The sequence below is a fragment of the Xenopus laevis genome, chromosome 1L, assembly GCF_017654675.1.
Source record: "Xenopus laevis strain J_2021 chromosome 1L, Xenopus_laevis_v10.1, whole genome shotgun sequence".
NCBI classification, from domain to species: Eukaryota; Metazoa; Chordata; class Amphibia; order Anura; family Pipidae; genus Xenopus; species Xenopus laevis.
In genome coordinates this window covers 119,543,436-119,564,564 of record NC_054371.1, presented here as the reverse complement: position 1 = coordinate 119,564,564, position 21,129 = coordinate 119,543,436, and the positions used below count along the sequence as shown (strand labels likewise).

Sequence of the window (21,129 nt, the reverse complement as noted above, 5' to 3'; positions counted from 1 at the left end):
AGAAAAACTACACACAAAGTCATAGTGGGCAATGTTCCCTCTAATTCCTTTGTGTGCAAAAATATGATTTTGTGTGCACATTTTTAAATTTGTGTGCGCAGGTCAGAATAAATGCAAATTTTGTGTTTTTATGCAAATTTGTTGCACGAGCTGGCATCACAATTTGTGTGTGCACATGAGCACACAGCTTAGAGAGAACATAACAGCTAAGAGAGGGACAGCTAAATGCTGCTATATCATTTTAGTGGTATTTACAATGTAGTGCAGGAGCCCCCGACCCTTTTTACTGGTGAGCAACAAGAGTCCTGGGAGATGCTAAATAAGTGCTACGAGCCACTGGGAGCAACATCCAAGGGGTTGGTAAGCAACATGTTGCTCACAAGTCTATGGTTGGGGATCACTGGTGTAGAGGATACAGATTTTGCTTGCCTTTATTATTCAAAGTTATATATAGGTTTATTTCCCCTTTGGTATATGAATGGTGCATACAGTGAAGATAATAAGATTCTACTTTTAAAAGCAATTACATTTACAAATAACATTAAAGAGGCAATATACCCCTTGTTCAAAACAAGTTCAACAAACAAGTGTTGAACATACTATTTGCCATTGTCTTCATCAGGATAAAAAAAATCTATGATATTCTTGTTATGTTCACTCCATGTTTGATTCCTGTTAGTAGATAATTAGATTACCAGTACTCTGGTAACAACCCCCCCCACATAATAGACTTCTGCCAACAAAACAAAGTCAAAACAAAGGGGGAAGGGAGGCCATTTGTACTAGTAATCTCCCTACCTTGCAAGGACTAAACATGGAGTAGCTTCAAATCCCCCATTAGCTCAAGAATCAATGAGAACCATAGCTAGTCCTTTATTAAAGCAATAAGAAAACGTATCTTTATTATAAGCATTATTCATTTAACTATTGTTTAACTAGAGGGTATACTGCCCATTTAAAACCCCTGAACAAATAAATGTTAGACATGTTCCTAGGATTAAATTTGCTTTTACTATTCAAAATATGATATATTTTAAATGTAGCGGTTTTCCAGTTTTAGAAGATGCATGAAAGATCACTAGCACTGTAGCTCAGCCAGTCAGCTGGTGCCACAAAGCTGCCTCCCAAAGGACTGCAGGGTTACCGTTTCAAATGACAGGAGTCTGTGGTTATTGGGTAACACAGAGTTTCTACCCAGCCTGGGCTTACATACTGCTGTCCTAAATATATGCATGGTATTCTCCATTAAAAATCTGGATGGTTTGCCTGAAGCCAGGCAGCCTTTATTTCAAAACGTTTCCAAAGCAATCTGTAAAATATTAACACCATTTAGCAAACATGATTACTGGAGACGGTGTAGACATATATTTAATAAATAAATGAGAAAAATTGGAACATTACAGAGCCAAACATTATAGCACACAAGATAAAAACACCAGGCTGCTGAAGGACTCCAGTGCACAAATACCACACACATTGGAAGACACTACCCAGGATGCCAGAAAGAAATACCTAGCCAGGACTCTGAAGTTCAATCCTGCTGCAAATACACTGAATTAGCATAACCTGAAGTACAGGTTCTTAATTCTTTCTTTACCATATTGAGCAAACGGTTTGTTTTGGAAAAAAAAAAAAAAATAGACCACCAAAAATCAGAAGCATACTGCTAAGGTAAAGCAAATGCTATGGAGTATTGACAATCATTCCTAAAAGAAGAGAGCATTGTTGACTGCCCCTCCTATGACTCATTTCATGAATATACTCAGCCTCTGCTTTATATGTGTGAATTAAATAAACACAGGCCCAAAACACCTTAAAACCACAGCAACTACTCAGAGTAGGGAGGTACTTCTACTTGTATATACCCATACAATGTCCTGCAGGCATGCTGCACTCATTTCACCATATCCATAGAGATTAAACACACTAGAAATCCAGCATTTTATGTATGATATACTGCAATACACAATTGATTACACATTTTTTTTATCCTTGGATTTTCAAGTTGAACCTTGGTCATAGATGGAAATATTTTATAAATACGACAGCCAAAAACCACGGACTTCTTCACTGTCTCTCAGCAGAATTCTGTAGTCACAGGAGAATGGAAATTTGTGTATGTATAATATCAATATATACAGAGACAAAACCATATCAGGACTACCAGAAGTAACTTGCTTTCTTTTGGGGCCCAGTACAGGTGCAACCTTTGGGAAACCTTGTGACATACTGAATCATATCAATTAGTTCATAGGGCCCAAAAAAAATAAAAAAAATCATAGGACTCGCTAAAGTTGCGCCAACAATGGCTACCCTACACATTACATATAATAAAAAAAATACTACAATATTAAAATACAATACTGTAGGTATGTCATTCCCAGCAGCTTCATTGTGATTTGCTTGCTGCAATGCACACACATCAAGTTAGCCAATCACTTCTGGTTGCCACAAAGTGGCCTGTGTTTACATCTTTATCACACCAGTCAAAGAACCATTATTTCAAAATTATAGTTTTCCAATCAACATCTGAACCAAGTCTCTTTTTTGTGATATGACTCAAGCAGTTTTGGACACAATGTCCCTTTTGTTGAATACTACAAAATTAAATCTAAAAAAAAAAAAAAAACGTTGATATCTCAAAAACCACAAGTTTAAAGGGACAGTAACATCAAAAAATTACAGTGTTTTAAAGAAATAAAAATATAATGCAAATACTACTATAATATATATAAATAAGCTGCTGTGTAGCAATGGGGTCAGCCATTCAAAGGAGAAAAGGCTCAGGTTACACAGCAGATAAGCTCTGTAGAACATAATGGTGTTATCGGTTATCCACTACTTAACCTGTGCCATATAGCTTTTTTCAATTTCCACCATTGCTACACACCAGTTTTTTTACACATTAAGTATACATTTGTGATGTGCAGGTCGGGATTTCCCTGACCTGCACCAGCCCGACTTCCTTTTACAGACCCGCCCGCTGATGACATCACAAAAGGGGCGGGGTGAGCAGTTGCAGCAACTAAAAAAGAACCCAGAAGCCTGCATTTGACGATGGCAGGCAGAGAGAGCAAGAGCTCAACCCGCATCCGCGAAGAAGTGTGTGAGGTCGGCCCAAACCCGCGGGTATCGGCCCAGCCCGCACATCCCTAGTATACATGAAAGGCTCTTTGTATTTTGACATAGGCAATGAAACTTGTGCTTAGATGTGAATATAAATGATTTGTGATAACTTAATGAGGACGGTAACACCAAAATGTATTGTTGGATTAAAGAAATAAGATTTAAGTCTAGGAAATTCAATGTTCATTAAATAACCATATGAAATGGTTTTAAAGATATTTGTAAACAAAGATTAGTTCCAGTCCGTTTACATCCTCTGCACTTCTGGAAACAATGTAGCAGAACCCAGCTAACACACCTGAAAGGGAACTGAATCCTGTTACAATTGTATCAGAAGTCAGAGAATGGAGAGAGATAAACACTACTTTCAATTGCAGTTGAAAAAAATAGCAAATCTGTAATGGATGCGTATTAGAAAGCTGCTTAGAAATGCACATTTTTGGGTGGAGGACCTCTTTAAAAATATTAAACATTACTGAGGAGTTTAATGATTATTTTACGCAGAACTGTTAAATTTATAGCGGACATGATGAAGGAAACTACAAGTATAGTTTGTTGGCTAAAAACGTAACATTAAAAGCCAAATTACTAAAGACTATTTGAATGATGATCTATAAAAGCACTACCTAAATGTGTTGGCATTAGATAAATAACAGATTACAACGAAACAAAAAATAAACCCTAGAAACTCATACATGAACAGGTTTTCTACTCTCAGCCAAACGAGTTTTTCAAAAGGCAGATATACTTTGTCAGTGTTCTTTGCGCCTCCTCCCCTTCTCACTGGCAGGTGTGCGGTACTTGATATCGGCTCAGTTATCGACTACCCCTCTCTCTATTACACCACCTGCTTTATAAAGGCGGTCCTTATTGCAAACAGTAGAGTAGAATAAAAGTGTAGTCGGCTGTCAGTGGGTTTCACTTGGACTAAAAGGTTGAAACCTTCTTTCGACCTGAACTACTATGTAATTACATTATGTAAGCACATTACAATCTTTTTTTTTTTTTTTTAGATACCCAGACGTGCTGCTTGCCAATTGATCGTATGAGGCCCTCAATGAGTTTTATAGCTTCCAGCTGACCCAAGGCTTCTGCTGATTTTATATAGAAATATTATTATTATGATGATGAGGATGGGGTCATCAAACATACATGATTGGAAATCAGACCACTACATGGAAAAAGTCTAAACTTTAAAAATGCAGTCTTTTTCCTGTTATATGCAAATGCTCTGTATATCCAGGACATCTGCTCTACACACACACAGCCTACAGCCCTGAGCTCAATAGTGGGCAACGTGCAAATGCCCCAGCTCCATCTCCAGAACGCACAAAGCGTAAGAGGCCCACAAGCCGCACTACAACTCCCAGCACAGACAGGGATCACGCAGCCCAAACAGACCGGAGGGCCGCAGCTTGTCCATGTGTGAGATAAAACAAGAGAGGAAGCAGCAGGGGGAGGATGAGACAAAGGGGCGGCAGTAGCTGGAGTAGAAAGGCCACGCACAGCTCATCTCTTTAAAGTCAGGCAGCCGAACGCTGTCGCTAACCTCTTGCAATGGCATCGCCATAAATGAACATTGAATATAGGAGATGATATGTGTATTAATATATAACTACAGAGAGATACGGCTACCCCCCAGCCCCCCCACTAGGAACACACACAGCCGCCCTCCCCCACCTCCCATAAGACAGACACAGTACACGGGGATATACATACACAGTACATAATGCTATATACACAGTCACCTCTCCCGAATAACCTGGACTGAGCTCCGCCGGCGGGTGAGAGTAGGCGCTGATGTGGCTGGACCTAACGCTCGAACTGCGCCCCTTGCTGTTGTATGTTGGGCCGCCCACCCCTCTCCATTCTCTTTATTTATCTCTCTCCCTTCTTCCGTCTACTGTGTGCTCGCTTAGGCCTCTGGGGGGGATAAAACACGCCCAGCTCGTTGGCTACAGTCGTGTGACGTCACCAGGAAGCTCCGCCTTCTCTGCCGTCCCGTCCCTGACCCTCACTGAAAGGGCTTGAGGGGAGCAGATTGCTCGAATAAGTCAGCCCAATACAGTGTTGCTGGGTGATGGTGTTAGCTAAATAAAACTATATTTTCGGTGTCTTTGCCTCGGGGTTGTCGCTTTTACGTCACTAGCCCAAAATGGGAAGTGGGAAAGGCGCAGGTCGATGTTACCAGAGCCTTGAAATGTTTCAATGCCACAGGGCTCGTGTGCGACAAATATTACCTTTATTAGGTTTGTGTACATAAATATGCTTCTACCTATGAGTGGAGGCTGCCATTAAAGCTCCAGCTGCCTGTACGGCCCACATCATGTGCCTAGCATGCAACAGAAAGAGAAAAAAAAGGAGCCGTATGCCAGTTGTGGCTGTCTATACACCTACATGAACAAAATGCTATCGCCGCTGACTTGAAATATTATATTTATTAGTGCCAGAGAGATAGGTGCAAACTTTAACTGGAACGAACATATTTTGCCTTAGGGGTGTAACTGCTGGCCCTTTAAGTCAATGTTTCCTTACACGGACGGGAAAGGTAGGAGGGGTAAGTAGAAGAAACAGGATGTGGCAGCCATCTTTGTTTTGGGCTGAAAGTCAAACGTTGACAATGAAATTGTGTTCTGAAAAACTGTTGTGAAAAATATTGCTGTTGGCTTTAGAAATGTTTAATTCTTTCGACCTATTGTTACAGGTACAATATGGCATTGTACTGGCTAGTGCAGGTGGGGGCCTTCCTATATATTTATCTTTTTGCCCTATTAATAACATTGGGATCAACCATTATTTTGACCGGCCAAGTGGCAACCGTAATTATGCACAATGCTTTAAAGGAGAATTAAATTGTTTTAAAAAAAAACCAAAACCCTACCCCCACCCCCATGTAGACCCTCCTCCCCCCCAGGATAGCTACCCCCAGGGTAATGCCCCTAACTTTATACTTACCCCTCGGCGCAAATTCAGGCATCGGAATTTCACACAACCATCTTCCGGGTCTTTTTTTGAATTCTCCTTTAAGACTACTAATAGCATTTAAAAATTAAAAGTACCTATTGGATAGTATTGCCACCAATATGGATTTATGATAGCTTAGTTATCATCAGGTATTGTTTATTACAGGGAAAACATATTTTAGTTGTTTTATCAAATATGTGGAATATCTTGTTTAAATAGAACACTATGGGAAATTACATTTCCATATTTGGAAGCTTTCTGGATAATGGTGCTGTATAATAATAGTACAGGTATGGAACCTGTTATTCAGAATGTTTGGGACCGGGGGGGTTTCCGGATAACTGATCTCTCTCCGTAATTTGGATCTATCATACCTCCCAACATTAAAAAATTGGAAAGAGGAGCAAAAAGTTGTAGCACATAGCGTGGCAAAAAGAAAGAAAAAAGAACACATTTCTTGGATTTTTCGTGCAATGTTAAAACTAAGTAAGCCTTATCATAAAGCTCCACCTAAATATACCAGTAAACCTTTAAAATAGTGCTGCTCTGATTCCTCTGTCAAAATAAACACATTTCTGTTCTATTATGTATACATGGGCTTCTGTATCAGATTTCCTGCCTTCAGCTCGAACCTCCTTGCCCCGGGCATGGGCATGCTTAGTTTGCTCCTCTTTCCCCCCCCCTTCTCTGCTGTAATATGAGCCCAGAGCTATAAGTGAGCAGGGAGAGACACAGGCAGGAAGTGATGTCACACCAAGCTAATACTGCAGCTACTATCCTAAACAAACAGAGCATGTAGAGCTTTTTACTCAGGTATGGTCAAACATTCTACAGAATAAATAAAGCATTCTAGCTTGCATTAATGCAGCTAATCTATTGGCAATAAAATGCCTCCATAGCTTTTCTTCTCCTTAAAGCTGCTAGACTCCAAAAAGACGTCCAAAAGAATTGCTTATCTTCAATAGTTACAGTTGTACACTGCCTTGCATATGTATTCACCCCTTGGCTTTTTATTTTGTTACATTCCAACCAATTTAAATGTTTCTTATTCTTATTTTATGTGATGGATCTGCACAAAATAGTCTACCGGTATGTTGGTGAAGTGAAATGATAAAAATATAAATAAAAAAGAATTTAAAAAAATAAAAAACTGAAAATTGGCAAGTGCATATGTATTAACCCCCTTTGCCATGAAGCCCCTTAAAATCCTGTCCCAGGAAATTGGTCCCAGTCGAGGGAAAGATGGATGGTGCTAAATACAGGGATATTCTTGAACAAAACCTGTGTCAGTCTGCTTGTGATTTGAGACTGGGACGGAGGTTCCCCTTCCAGCAGGACAATGAGCCGAAGCAAGCTGCAAAAATAACACTTGAGTGGTTTAAGGGGAAACATTTAAATGTGTTGGAATGGCCTAGTCAAAGCCCAGACCATCCAACACGAAGGAGGTGGAGCAGTTTTGCATTGAGAAATGGGCAAAAATCCCAGTGGCAAGATGTGGCAAGCTCATAGATTCTTATCCAAAGCCACTTGCAGCTGTAATTGACGCAAAAGGTGGCTCTACAAAGTACTGACTTTAGGGGGGTGAACAGTTATGCACGCTGAAGATTTCTGTTATTTTGTCCTATTTGTTGTTCTCTTCACAATAAAAAAACATCTTCAAAAGTTGTAGGAATGTTCTGTAAATGAAATGGTGGAAACTCTCAAACAACCCATTTTAATTCCAGGTTGTGAAGCAACAAAACATGAAAAAGGCCAAGGGGGGTGACGACTTTTGCAAGTTTGAGTTTTCAGAAACTTCTTTTTCTGGCGTCAGTGCAGGAGATCAAAGAGAAAGTCGGGACACTTCAGTAAGAAACTCAGGACTGCGGGCTGGGCTATAAAAATTGGGACTGTCCCGCAGAAAACAGAACAGTTGGTAGGTATGATATCTTAAGTCTACTAGAAAATCATGTAAACATCCAATAAACGCAATAGGATTGTTTTGCCTCCAATAAGAATGAATAATATCTTATTATTATAAGTACGTTTTATTATTACAGAGAAAAAGGAAATCATTTTTAAAAATTTGGATCAAATGGAGTCTATGGGGTTCCAGATAACGGATCCCATAACTGTACAGAACTTGTGCCTGTTTATAATTGCTACAGGAGATGAACTAGCACCATCATGGGAATATTACAATACTTTTACTTGTGTATGATTTTGCAAGCACAAGAGAAAGCACACACACAGATGAACTACCAAAAGAGAGTCCTGTATCCTGCTGCCATCATAGCCCCAACCCAATATGGACATCACCCTGCCCATGATGTCACTGCTCGACCACGGCATCAATGATCCACCCCCATGACATCACTGGTCTGCCCCTGCCCTGATTCCCTGCTAGTAAAAGGTGGGAACCCTAGCCCTAGGTGCAAGGAAACAAGTACAAGCATACTATGTATAGCTTTTCAGTCCTGCACAACTTTGCACCTAATAATAAATTAACTCCCCACACAAGGTTAAAAAAAGCAACAAAATAATTTGCGTATTTTGGCATAGGCGTCAGGTCCAGGGGATTTTCCACCACAAATCCAAAAGTTGAAACTGAGAGGCGCCTGGGAGGGCCGAACGCACTAAAAGTTGCATGCTGCAGCTAAACTTGTAATAAAATATACAAATAAGTGGGATAATTAATTAGGAAGTGCAGAACACATCATTGTTTTAAGTTGCCACTTAGAGTTTATCATTAGGTTCAGATTCTTAGAACTTTGCCCAAGTAACATAAGCTATGTTTACATTTCTTGTTGCATTTAAGTGCTACTGGAAAATCTGAAACTAGTGTTTGTAAGAGATGAGCAGTGCAAGCTAGCGTAGGCAAAAGAAGTGTCCTGCAGTTCCAGCTAGATGTTTTGCTACATCCACTGTGCAAAGAATAAAATGACTTTATTTGAAAAATTGATCATTTGTTTTATGTTTTGTGTTAAAGGCAGCACATACCCGATTAGTGGGTCAAGAACTGTCATCCATGAAGCAGACTGGAAGCAACACAGCAGTGTAAGCTTCCACTACTAGTTAGCTGCCAATATGATTGATTGAGTTAGTCTTTTTGAATTATAATTTCGAAGTTTTTCAAATTCGAAATTCAACCCTGATAAATCTGCCCCTAAGTGTGAGTTATTTAAGTGAACAACTCTAGCAGGTATACGGTCCCGCTGGGCAAGGTGGACATACAAGGTAGACATACATTTATGTACAGTATTTCAGAGGTTTTTGCAGTTCCTTATGAATATATTTAGTTCAGTCCTTGGGAGCTGAGATGCCTGATGGCTTATGGAAAAAGCGCCTGAATACTGTGGTATCTTTTAACGGATGGCAGGAGGGTAAGGAGATCATGTGCAGGTTGGGTGCCATCCTTGACAATGCTGGTAGCCTTCTGGAGACAGCGGGTGAGGTAAATACCCATAATGGCGGGAAGCGAGACCCCAATGATCTGTCCACACCACCTGCTGCAGGATTTCGATACAAAGCAGTTTCCATACCAGGTAGTGATGCAGCTGCATAAAAGGCTTTCAATAGAACCTCTGTAAAAGATACTGAGGATAGATGGTGGAAGGTGGGCTTCTTTCAGCTGGGGGCAGGCACTCGGATCGCTTCGTTTTCCATAGTCGCCAATAATTGCCTCACGAGGAAACTTCTGGCGACTTTGGAAAACTACCCCGACCCTTAAGCAACCACTAAGACATTAGCTTTTATTATTATATATATAGGGGGAAATGTAAACAGAAAAAAACATGAATAGATAAGAACAAAAATGTGAATTTAGCAATTTAATATTATGTATTAGTCAGGTTATAATTGCATGTATTGTGTTTTTGAAAGCTGTTTGGCTCAAGCACTCGGACAAAACCCAGTCATATACACAGCGCAGCATATCCAAAATCCTTGCAGACAGTGCCTTGGTTGGACTTAAACACCTTGCGCAGTGGTGTAACTATCTAGGCCTGCCCCTCCCCCCAAAATTTCTGGGTCACCCACAAAAACTCCCCCTCACTGCCCCCCCGCAAGGTCTGCTTCCTCTATAGTTACACCACTGGCCTTTGTCTTATTTCAGATATACAGAGGCTCAAACAGCCCCCCATAGGCCAAATAAATAGTGACTGTCTATGGCATCTTACAGCAGTCCCTATTGCATTTGCCAGACTCTACAGATTGCTGGTCCAAGACTAATGTATACTGATTGTAGTTGGAGTGCTTACAATATATTCAGATGTGGTACAACAGAAACCCACTCCATTAATTCTGGTTAAAGCTCAAAACAGCAAAAATAATAAGAACCCTGCACATCCCATTGGTGTGTTAGTGGCCCCCACTGCTGCCCCAGCTCCTCCTCCTCTCCGTGCCCTCTCCTTTCACCCCCCTTCTCCCTGTCACCACCCCCACCCCTTGCAGCCACATTAACCATCCCTCCAGTCACTGCAGTTCTTTCCATGGATGACTTCCCCCCCACACACAGGCAGGCATGGTAAGGGGAAGGGGGTGGAAAGTCAGACTGTGTAAATTCAGGAAAAGTAGGCAGCAGAGCCAGAACTAGGGGTAGGCAGAATAGGCACCTGCCTAGGGTGCAACGATCGTAGGGGCGCTGTGTAGGTACCTTTTTAACAGTTGTCTGGCTACCCCTAGTCCAGGCCCGCCTCTGGAAGTCAGTAACTCTCTCTGAAAGATTCAGAGGAATACAAAAATGCCAAAATTGTACAGGAACTCATCACTAAAGCAAAGGAACCTATAGCTCTATTTGATGTGAGGGATTTACTGCAGCTCACGTCGAGTGATGCATTTTTTTTTACCTTGAAAGAACTCGAACAACTATTACTGACGCGAAAACTCGAATCGTGTATTCCTCTGAAAAAAACCTGGACTTTTTTTTTCTCCCAATGGAGTCTTTGGGGCATAATTTTTGCTGTGAAACTTGGAAAAAATGTGGCTCAACACTACTTAACATCTTCAGATTCAAAGGCCCTCTGCCATTGACTTTTACATGACCTCAACAGGTTTTAGGTGGTGTATTTTCAGATTCCAGCTATTTCCAGGGTTGAGGTAAAATGAGTTTTGCCCCCAAATAATTTTTTCGAGTTAAAATACAACTCAAACTTTAATAAGTCTGCCCCAAGTCTTACAAACACCTTATCATTCAGTGAGACCATGATCCTTCTTACTGGTCCTGGGGGAATAGATAAGGGTAAGTTGGTAGGAACTGGACGATTCTGTGCAAAACTGGACTGGTGACTGAAGCATCCATAAATAACGGTGCCATTGATTATAGCTTGTGCCGCCCTGATGGTTCAGTATGATTAGCTTTGTGTTTGCTAAGACCATCAAGAAGACTAATTATTCCATAGTCCCCTGCCTCTTCTTTGACAACAGGGCCATTTACTTTCAGGGGTCCCTGGTCTGTAGTTTTCCTCCAGGTCCAGGTTCCTGGAAGCTGAACTGTGACCTGTTGGGGCAGGAGGAGGTTATGGGGTAACTAAGAGATGCCAATCGCACGTGGAGAAATGTCATCTACTGGTGGGAATTTGTCAAGCTCAAATTGTGTATCTTTCAATTTTAATTGAAATTAATTACATGTACATGAGGCATAAACAAAACTTCAAGACCAACAAGACTCACTGATGTTTGTATAGTATAAAAATAATGTGCCCACTTGTTAAATGTTCTCATATTATGCCACCTTGTTTTGACATGGTCAATATAATTGAATTTATATGGCCATAACTCCTTCATGACTACTAATATCCATATAATACACAAAAGCCACGAATATCTTGTAAATTATATCCTTAAAAATGGTGACTAGTGATGTCATCAGATATAAACAGTGAGCAGTGATGTCATTTTTGTCACATGACTCACTAAAACTTGTGTATTATAATAAATAAAGTTCCCCTTGGAAAATATGAGGATATTAGAAGTAACCTCGGACTGTATAAAAAGCACTCGGCCTTGTGCTTTTATATGGTCATGGAACTCCTCTGTGACTTTATTCACTATATATTTTATGATGGGGTGCATTATTTCCTGTATTTACTTCTGCTTATTTCCATTAGACAACCATAAAGGGAAATGTAAAAATAACTTCTTATATAGTTGTCCTTTAAATGTAACAGATGAGAAATATTTTACCATAGCAACACTTATACAAAGAATACAAAAAAACCCTAAAGAATTCAACTGCAGTAGTACAGGAACTTTGCTAAAAGTAAAATGCCGGCTGTTCCATTGGAACGCTTATTATAAAATCAATGGGACTGCACCAGGAGACGTGGTTTTGGCTGCAGAACACATAAGCAATGGCACATAAGAAAATAAGAAATCAATCTAAGCCAACTGCTCTTGCAAATGTTCTGCTACGTAAACGCTAAGAACAGCTATCAATCCAACTTGTCGTAGAAACAATTCTGCTAACTGGAAAATAAACCCACGACTCTTCCTTCTAACTTTATTTGTGCATAGTAAAAACCAATGCTGCGTCACAAAACAGATTCATCAGCCCACCCTTATCATAAATTCAAAAAAAAGCAGGCCAGTTTTTAAGCCAGCATATGTCCAGCCAGATGGATAATCACATTCCCATATTTTTGAGGTCAGAAAAGAATGTTCAAACCCGGAAGACTCATGTTTTTTACTAAACTGTGCTTGTTAGAAAATGTAAGATTTGTTGTCGGAACCCACGGGAAAACATTATTTGCATTTGTATTGTGGTCGTAAACCAGAAGGCAGTGTGTGCCCCTGTATGCCACATTGGAACTTGGCAATACAAAAGCAATTCATTCATTAAAATAAAACAATTCCACACCAAGGGGCAAATCCACTAAAGGGCGAATTTTCGCCTGTGAAGGCTTTTGCCACACTTCACCAGGCGCAAATTCACTGACACTAGGCTAAGTTGTGTCTTGGCAGCCGAACGCTGGTGAAGTATTGCTAGCGTTAATTCGTAGATTGCAGGCCGAGGCGCTCCTAAGCCGCTGGGTCCTAGCACCCCACGCTCGCACACCCCCTTCCCTCAGCTCAAGCCCGGACTGGCTGTGTGGGTTCTGGCAAATGGCAGAGGGGCTGCTGTATGGTTCCATAGAAAGTTACCATACTGTATAGTGGGCTGTTTGGGCTGGTAGGGGGCTGTTTGGGCCTCTGTGTACTTGGAATGGCAGGGCCTATTTTGACTCCCAGTCCAGGCCTGCCTCAGCTCACATGCATTGCAGAAGTATGCATTCCTAGCATCCTGTAGATTGCGGCTGGGCAGCATGAAGCCCCTAAAATCTTGCCATCCCAGGCCCGGGCCTGAGCGCGAGCATTTCATAGTGAACTTTCGCTAACGTTAGTTTCTGCCTAGCGAAACTTCGTTAGTACACTTACACATAGGTCAATTTGAATAGGGCGGGTACAAAGAGGTCATATATATGTCTTTATTAGCGATGTTGGTGCAAATGCTTGAAGATGTCCAAGGAAGCAAAATAAAACCAAAAGAGATCCTCTAGTGTCCTAGACATGAGCCCACTCTAAAACAAATCTGGCATGCCCCTCAAATGATAACAAAAGGTAAAAACAAAAATGTGTAATAGTATTTTAGCATTTTAATAACTTTCTGGCATACAGGATATGATGTCACTGACATAACATTGAAGAGGATGTAGCATGAGTTTTATCAGTTCACCAGGAAACTCGGGTGAAAAGTAACATTCTGTAAAATTCGCACTTTAGTAAATTTGTGGAGGAACGATCATTCGCCTGAGTGAAAATTCGCCTGCCGATACGGCGCAAAACTGCGCTAGCAACAGCCTCTTTCGCTAGCGAATTGTTCTCTACGCCTGTTAGTGAATTGGCGAAGTCCATGCGGTTTGGATTTCTGGCGGATTTCCACTAGTGACGGCCACTTCGACCTTTAGTAAATCTGCCCCAAGGGTTTACCCAAATGTTAGGGTAGGGTTAGGTTTTTGATAGATCAGGGGGTTGTCTTGAGTGACCATTTGAATGGTCTAGGATGGTTGGAATATGCCCTAATGATAATCTTCATGATAAAATTGGAATTGGTGGAAAACACACAACAAAATGTAACCTTTCAGCCTAACAGCAAAGTTATATGCTGGAAGCCAACCCAACACAGTGCATCGTCTCAAGAGCACCAGTACAATTTTGAAGAATGGTCTTGAAAGCAACATGAATAAAGATGCTGGTACAGGAGGTATTGCTTGCCAGTTCTTGCCAGGCTTCTTGAGCGTACGACCGCGGTTAGCTTACTGGAGCTTCAGAAACAGAAGTCATATTAAACAGATGAGAACACTAGCATATATTAGGGCTATTCAGTGTTTAATTTATTTCAAAGTAGGCCTACACATGCACATTGCACTTCTGTTTGTTGTATTCTGTTGCTGTAACAGTTAAAATTAAAAAAAGGATAAAACTTTTAAAAGTTTATAAGCTGCGTTATGTTTTGCGGCTCCAGCCTATTTTTCTTTAGTGGAAGAGGGGGCAAAATGGCTCTTTTAAAAGTAAAGGTTGCTGATCCCTGCTCTAGTGGCATAGAGCTCTTTCTATAACATGTTAGCTGGCCCACAAATATATGTTCTGCTGTATATTCAACAACAAACGATTTCTGAATGGATCCGCACACACACAATTATTTGCAGTCGGGGGAACTTATGCCACCAACAGTTATTTCAGAAATGCTACAGAATTTTTAATTGTTTGTATTAAGAATGTTTCTTATTTTAGTATGATGAAGTTTAGATTACATTTTCATTGTCTCGATAGTTCCCCTTTAACAAGGGAAGAACATATACTACATGCAGATATTATTCTGGTTTTGATCAAACATAAGACCCCAGTGCTAGAGCGCAGCAATGCCAACAACTGTGCTATAACTGTATTTGGTCCTTTATTCCTTTTTCTTTTCTTTATGCACACCTTCTTTCTAGATTTCCTGCTTTTATTCTTGTTAGCCAATTAACATGTGTTTCATTATGACGATTACTCTAGCACATCTTTAAAGAGGAGCACTGCTTGTGATTAAGACTGTTTTCACCTTGCTGCAGTAAAACAGAGGACATGCAAGGAGATCTGTGCTGCTGATTTTGTGAATAAGCTGAACTAGTTCTAACACGGCATGGGCAGCGCTCTAGACAGTGACTCATGTTTTAATGCACTGAGGCCACACATGAAAGGTCCTAGTCTCTTCACTTCCTACTGATCTCACTCAACATGAATTCAGCTCGCTTGTGAATCAAGCTAAAAGCAGTTCCCAGGTTCATCTCTCCCCACAAAGAGCCAGACTTTTCCTTTACTGAGTCGCCCCTGAGACAAAGAGAATACTTCTGTCTGAATGTGTCTACCTTCCAGCATTAACCCTTTGCTGCTGATGGCTTATAAGGATGATGTTTTTGATAATACATCTATTAATCTGTGCAAAATGGTGACAAAAACAACACCCACCAGGATATAAATAAATAAGTTAAAAAAAACTATATATATATATATATATATATATATATATATATATATCTATCTATCTATATATATATATATATATATATATATATATATCTATATATATATATATATATATATATATATATATATATATATATATATATATTGATATTATGCATACAGGGTGTAAAAAACAGCAGTGCTGCAGTAAGAAATGCTATATAAAAAGCACTGCTGCTTTTAACCCATTTTTTACACATTCTTATGCCAGAATTTGCTTGTCATCTGCAATTTTTCAGTTGTCTTGAATACATTTCGCCAAGTCCGTGGTGTAAAATAACGGCTTCATGATGGCATTTAGTTTAGGTGACGTAAAAGAAAATACACCAATTTATACACAACTAGTTCTTTTAATGGGTGATTTCAGGGATCATTAGGCACGGTGTAAAATCACATGAAATGAGAAATACAGTTTTATATATAGTATATACACTATTTATTTTACATCACTTTTTACAGTTTTCCATTGTAAAATAATTTCAAGGCAATTTTTCATTCACCTCAATCCAACACATTGGGGAGGATTTATCTAATGTCAAAATAGAGACCCCTTAAAGGGGATGTAAAGGCAAAAAAATAAAATCAGATTTTACTTTCTTTATTGAAAAATAAATCTTATCTCCAATATACTTTAGTTAAAAAATGTCTACCATTTTTTTAAGAAACCAGACTGTATGCAGTGAAATTCCCCCTTTATTTTACTTGCTCTGACTGCTGCGTATAGGAAACTTCAGACGGTCCGTAACTGCTCTTCAGGGAAACTATCATACTTTTAAACGGCAGGAGGGCGCTCCCCCCACCTTACTTCCCAGAACTGGAGCAGCTTTGTATCCCGTAAAGCAGCTGGCGACTGCGTAAAGATTTATATCCACAGACTCAGTGCAGTCTGTATATTCTGATTATTAATCAGTCTTGCTATGGCAGATATTATTTGACTTGTGCTGTTTTGATAATTTGTGACGATCCCTAAGCTTAACCTCCCAACAGAAGCCCAGACCACATTGAGCATGTGCGTAGTCTTGGTCTTGCAAATATGTTTAACAAAGTTACAAGATGACAGCCAACTTTGAAAGCATGAATCATTTGTTTAATTAAGCTTCTGGTGCAGTAAGTTCATGTTTATATTAAGTATTCAAAATACAGCATTTCTAGCATTATTCTATTTTAGACTTTAGTTCACCTTTAAGGATTCCCAGAAAGTCCAATATATTTGCTATTTATCAAAACATTGCTAACTGCCAGGAAAGCTTTGTATAAACTGACATGTTTATCAACCCCCGATACCTATAAGGTAGTGCTCAGCACCGAGAATTATCACCAATATGAAACATGGGGGGAGGAAAAACTATTACAATAATTTAAACCTGAAATCCTTGGTTATTCCTCAGTATTAGTAGGTTGAAAATAAAAGAATTTATATTAACATAATAACCAGGTCTGGACTAGCATTCAAAGTAGGCCCTGGTATTTCAAGTACTGGTATGAGACCTGTTTTCCAGAATGCTCGGGACCTGGGGGGACCCTTCCAGATAAGTGATCTTGCCATAATTTGGATCTCCATACCCTAAGTCTGCTAAAGAATCATGTAAACATTAATTAAACCCTCTAGGAATGTTTTGCCTCCAATAAGGATTAATTATATCTTACTTAGGATCAAGTTGTACAAGGTGGTGTTTTATTATTATAAAGAACAAAAAATTATTTTTAAAAATTTCATTTATTTGATTAAAATGGAGTCTATGGGAGATGGTCTTCCCATAATTCGGATCTTTCTGGATAATGGGTTTGCAAATAACAGGTCACATACCTGTTCACAGAGGCTCAAACAGCCCCCACATCCCAATAAATAGTAACTTTCTATGGCCCCTCTGGCATTTGCCAGAATCAACAGACTGCCAGTCCTGGCCTGAGTAAAATGCAAATAGCTTGGCTTTTGAAGCAATTTTCTGTAGAATTAACCTTTTTCTGTATGATTTTTTTTGTTGCAGTCTGTTTTTTGAATTGCGGAAGTGTATTGGATAGGAAAACTTTATTGAACAACATTGCTAAGCCAGCTTACACAAACAGCCAGAAGAAAAATAGTATAACCTGCTCTCATAAGGGTAAGGTCACACTGGGCGATTAGGGGAGATTTAGTTGCCCGGCGACTAATAACCTCTTCTTTGGGGCAACTAATCTCCCTGAACTGCTTCCCCCTGTCTTCCGCCTGCTAGAATGAGAAATGAGAAATGAGAAGAATGAGAAGCACTGGCAGTCACCCGAAGTTTCCTCTTGAGGTTGGTGACATGCACCCCAAGGCTTTGTACTATCCATCATTCTGTTTGCTTTGGGATTTTAACTCTTTCAATAACTTTTGTAGTCAGTACACACTTTACCATATTAGACAGTGACTATGGGGAACTGGGCTCCCCCCCAAAATTATTTCTCAGCCTTCCTCCCCCCCTACAATGTAGAAAAAAATCACCTGCGATGTTGCATGCACTGCAGGTCACCCACAGACCCCCCTACAGAGGAAGCAGACCCTCTACACACTTTGATTCTCCGTATTTATGGCAAGACTGCAGATGAGGACAGTTATGAAGAACTTATCAACATTACAAAATCTTCTTTTCCATGGGATGAAGGTAAAAACGAAACCATCAACTATGATTTTTTAAATAAATTAGACAGAACCCTATCTGTTGAGCACATGCTGAATGGAGATGTATATTGCCTTTTTAAAATAGATGGAGATGAGGGGCAATTGTCTGCATGTGGGTGCTGGAAATTGCAGCTCTATACAGTCTAACGTTGGCCAGACACCAACAAGTAGAACGTTGTTCAATTTGGTCATCCAAAGTTATGGGTTATATCAGGCTGATCTGACCTCAGACCTACAATTTAATCATATGAGGGACCAGTGAAGACCCATAAGATGAAGACCACATCAAGAACCTCATGTAGACCTAAGGTAGGCCTTCAGATATTGATCAGGGAGGTCATCATTTGACCCAATTTTTAGGCCAAAAAACTGCTAAATCAATTAAGTGGGCGAGTCAGTAGCCAGTATCCAGTGGCATAACTACCAGTGGTATGGGGGGGTTATGACTGCACCCAGGCCCGCACTGTCTCTGTGCCAACCGTAGCAACAGACTGGAGAAGTTTTTCATTGTGTAAGCACACTACCATTGAAAAAGTGTACTTCTGGAGGGGCGGGGGAGCCCCGCAGCACTTCCTGCATCTGGAACCACTCAAGGTTAGTTACATTACTGTCAGTATCAGCATGGAGGGTACAACGCTTCTTACCTCTCAATTTTATGCAGTCAACAAAATGTGGGGATGGCAGCACCATAGGAATTTTATATTAAAGCATAAATGTATTTGACACATTATACTGAAAGCACACGCTACAGTATACTGTAAGTACATTTTAGATAAACCCAAAATTGTAGCATAGACTGTAAAAAATGCATATAGTACTAGACTTTCCACTTAAAACCCCATTTAATTAGATTCCAAAATAGATAAAAAATCAGGGGACACTGTGAGGCTGCCTATTAATATCAGTGGCAGAACAGAAGGTCACAATTCCAGAATGATGGATACCTAGTTTATAGGCACCATATGGCTTGTGTATTTCAATGCACTTTCCAACTGCTCAAAGGCACGTTGCACCACTGGAAAATGTATTCTGTCTGTGTAAAGGGGACTTACTAAAAATGTGAAGAAAAGGGAAATTAAACCAGTGATAATCTCTGTAAATGAACTTTCCACTGAACTTGCAGATCAAAAACTAACCACCCTCAGATTAATGTCAGCCATTGCAGCACATAGCTCAGACTGTTCGTAACACCTCATATTTCTACCATGAGTTTCTCATTCTGAATTTGTAGCATGCACGGCTTTAAAGAGATAGTATGATCGTGTCGATAGTGATATTCTGAGACAATATGCAAATATGCAGTTTTTTTGTGGTTTGTGAATAATTTAGCTTTTCGTTTAGCAGCTCTCCAGACTTGAATGGGAGACTGATTAACAGAAGAGATACTTTAAAAAAGTAATAATAACAAAATTATAGCCTCAGAGAGAAATATTTGTTTGGCTGCCTGGGTCAGTTGACCCCATGTGAAAGATTGAAAGAGGCAGAAGGTGTATAATAAGGAGTTTTTTTTAACCCGACAAATGTGATTTTTGACCAGAAGAAATAACCTTGAAAACTCATATTTTTGAGGAAAACGCAACTCGATCCTTAATAAATAGTCCCCTCAATGTAGACTAAAGATGCCTGGGAAAGGTACAGTAAGCAAGGAAATAATGTAGGCATTCAATTCACTGAGGGGGGGTGCATAACACATTGGCACCCCCAGTCATTAACAGTCAAAACAAATGTTTGTTACTTAAAAAAGAAAGTTCTACAGTGCACTTACATCTGTAATAAAGTATAGTTTGAAAGACTATAACCTATCCATATTTGCAGACCAAAATCAAATTTGCAGTCCACACCTAGTTTCACAATTGACCCAGTTATTATAAGACCTTCATGGTTAAATTGGGATGGTTGGCACACTCATACTTTGCTTACAAATTAAGAAACCAATGGAAAACACACATCAAGAAAAACTGTGCCAATAAAGCAAATACTTAATAAAAATTAATTATATGTTTCATTTGCCTAAATTAAATGAATTTGGACTCTGAAGGAGATGGCCTTTCAGGTTTCAGAAAAAAGATATCCCATACCTATCCATATATCCTTATATAATTCCCATGTATTTCAAGGGAAACATCTGTCAGCAAAGGATAAGCAAAAGGATAAGCTTTCTGATTAAATCTTTGGAGACTTCTGAGCAGTGTGCTGAAATGTTTAATGCATCTTCTCGCCATGTGTTACTGCTTAAGTAATGGTGCAATTATTGAATTCCTTTTTAAAGTGTGAAAGTTTGCTGTCTAATTTATGAGCTTTTAAAGTGACCTCTTACCTTTTCGTTGTCATTGTAGCATATGTGGTCTTGATGTACCGGCTGACATTGGAACGAGGGGCCCATATTACCTACACGTGAAAAAAAATATATGTATATATAAAGGTGACCTAGAAAATATAGACAGCAAAGTTTGTCAGGTGTACAGTAATCCCATACAATACAATGCACAACAATATCATCATCATCAACCTGTTCATTAAGAAAACTGCATAATGAATAATACATTGTTTTGGGCCTTTTACAGACCTTTCAAACAGCCAACATTTATATAGCACATGTCAGCACCAGGTAAATCTATGAGCAGTTTAGGAAAGGTCTCAATTATATATTTTAAAGGAAAAGTCAAGTCTAAATAACTGGGTGTACCAAATGTTAGCACCTCCAGTGATTGTATTCACTTACCTGATAGAATGAAAAGCTGAACTTTATTTTTTTTAAAAAAGCTGGCATTTTTACTCTACTGCACATGCATTGGCCATTGAAGAAATGGAAGAAGAGGATCCATCAGTGGTGCTTTTTAGTAAGCATCACTGAGTGGTCCTCTTCTTCTTTCTTC

General features: G+C 39.6%; 1 protein-coding gene across 6 annotated transcripts in view; it reads right to left on the bottom strand.

The window, feature by feature from the left end:
• Positions 1-21,129, bottom strand: part of rnf38.L (ring finger protein 38 L homeolog) — a 148,479-nt gene that overhangs the window by 18,085 nt on the left and 109,265 nt on the right. For 4 of the 6 annotated variants that reach the window (XM_041562685.1, XM_041562691.1, XM_041562694.1 and 1 more), the window contains exon 2: positions 20,571-20,641. In XM_041562685.1, the coding sequence (XP_041418619.1) occupies positions 20,571-20,641 (71 nt within the window). Of the gene's footprint in view, positions 1-4,845; positions 5,071-20,570; positions 20,642-21,129 lie in introns of those variants that run through there. The other 2 variants (XM_018256545.2, XM_018256556.2) reach the window with 2 other exon arrangements.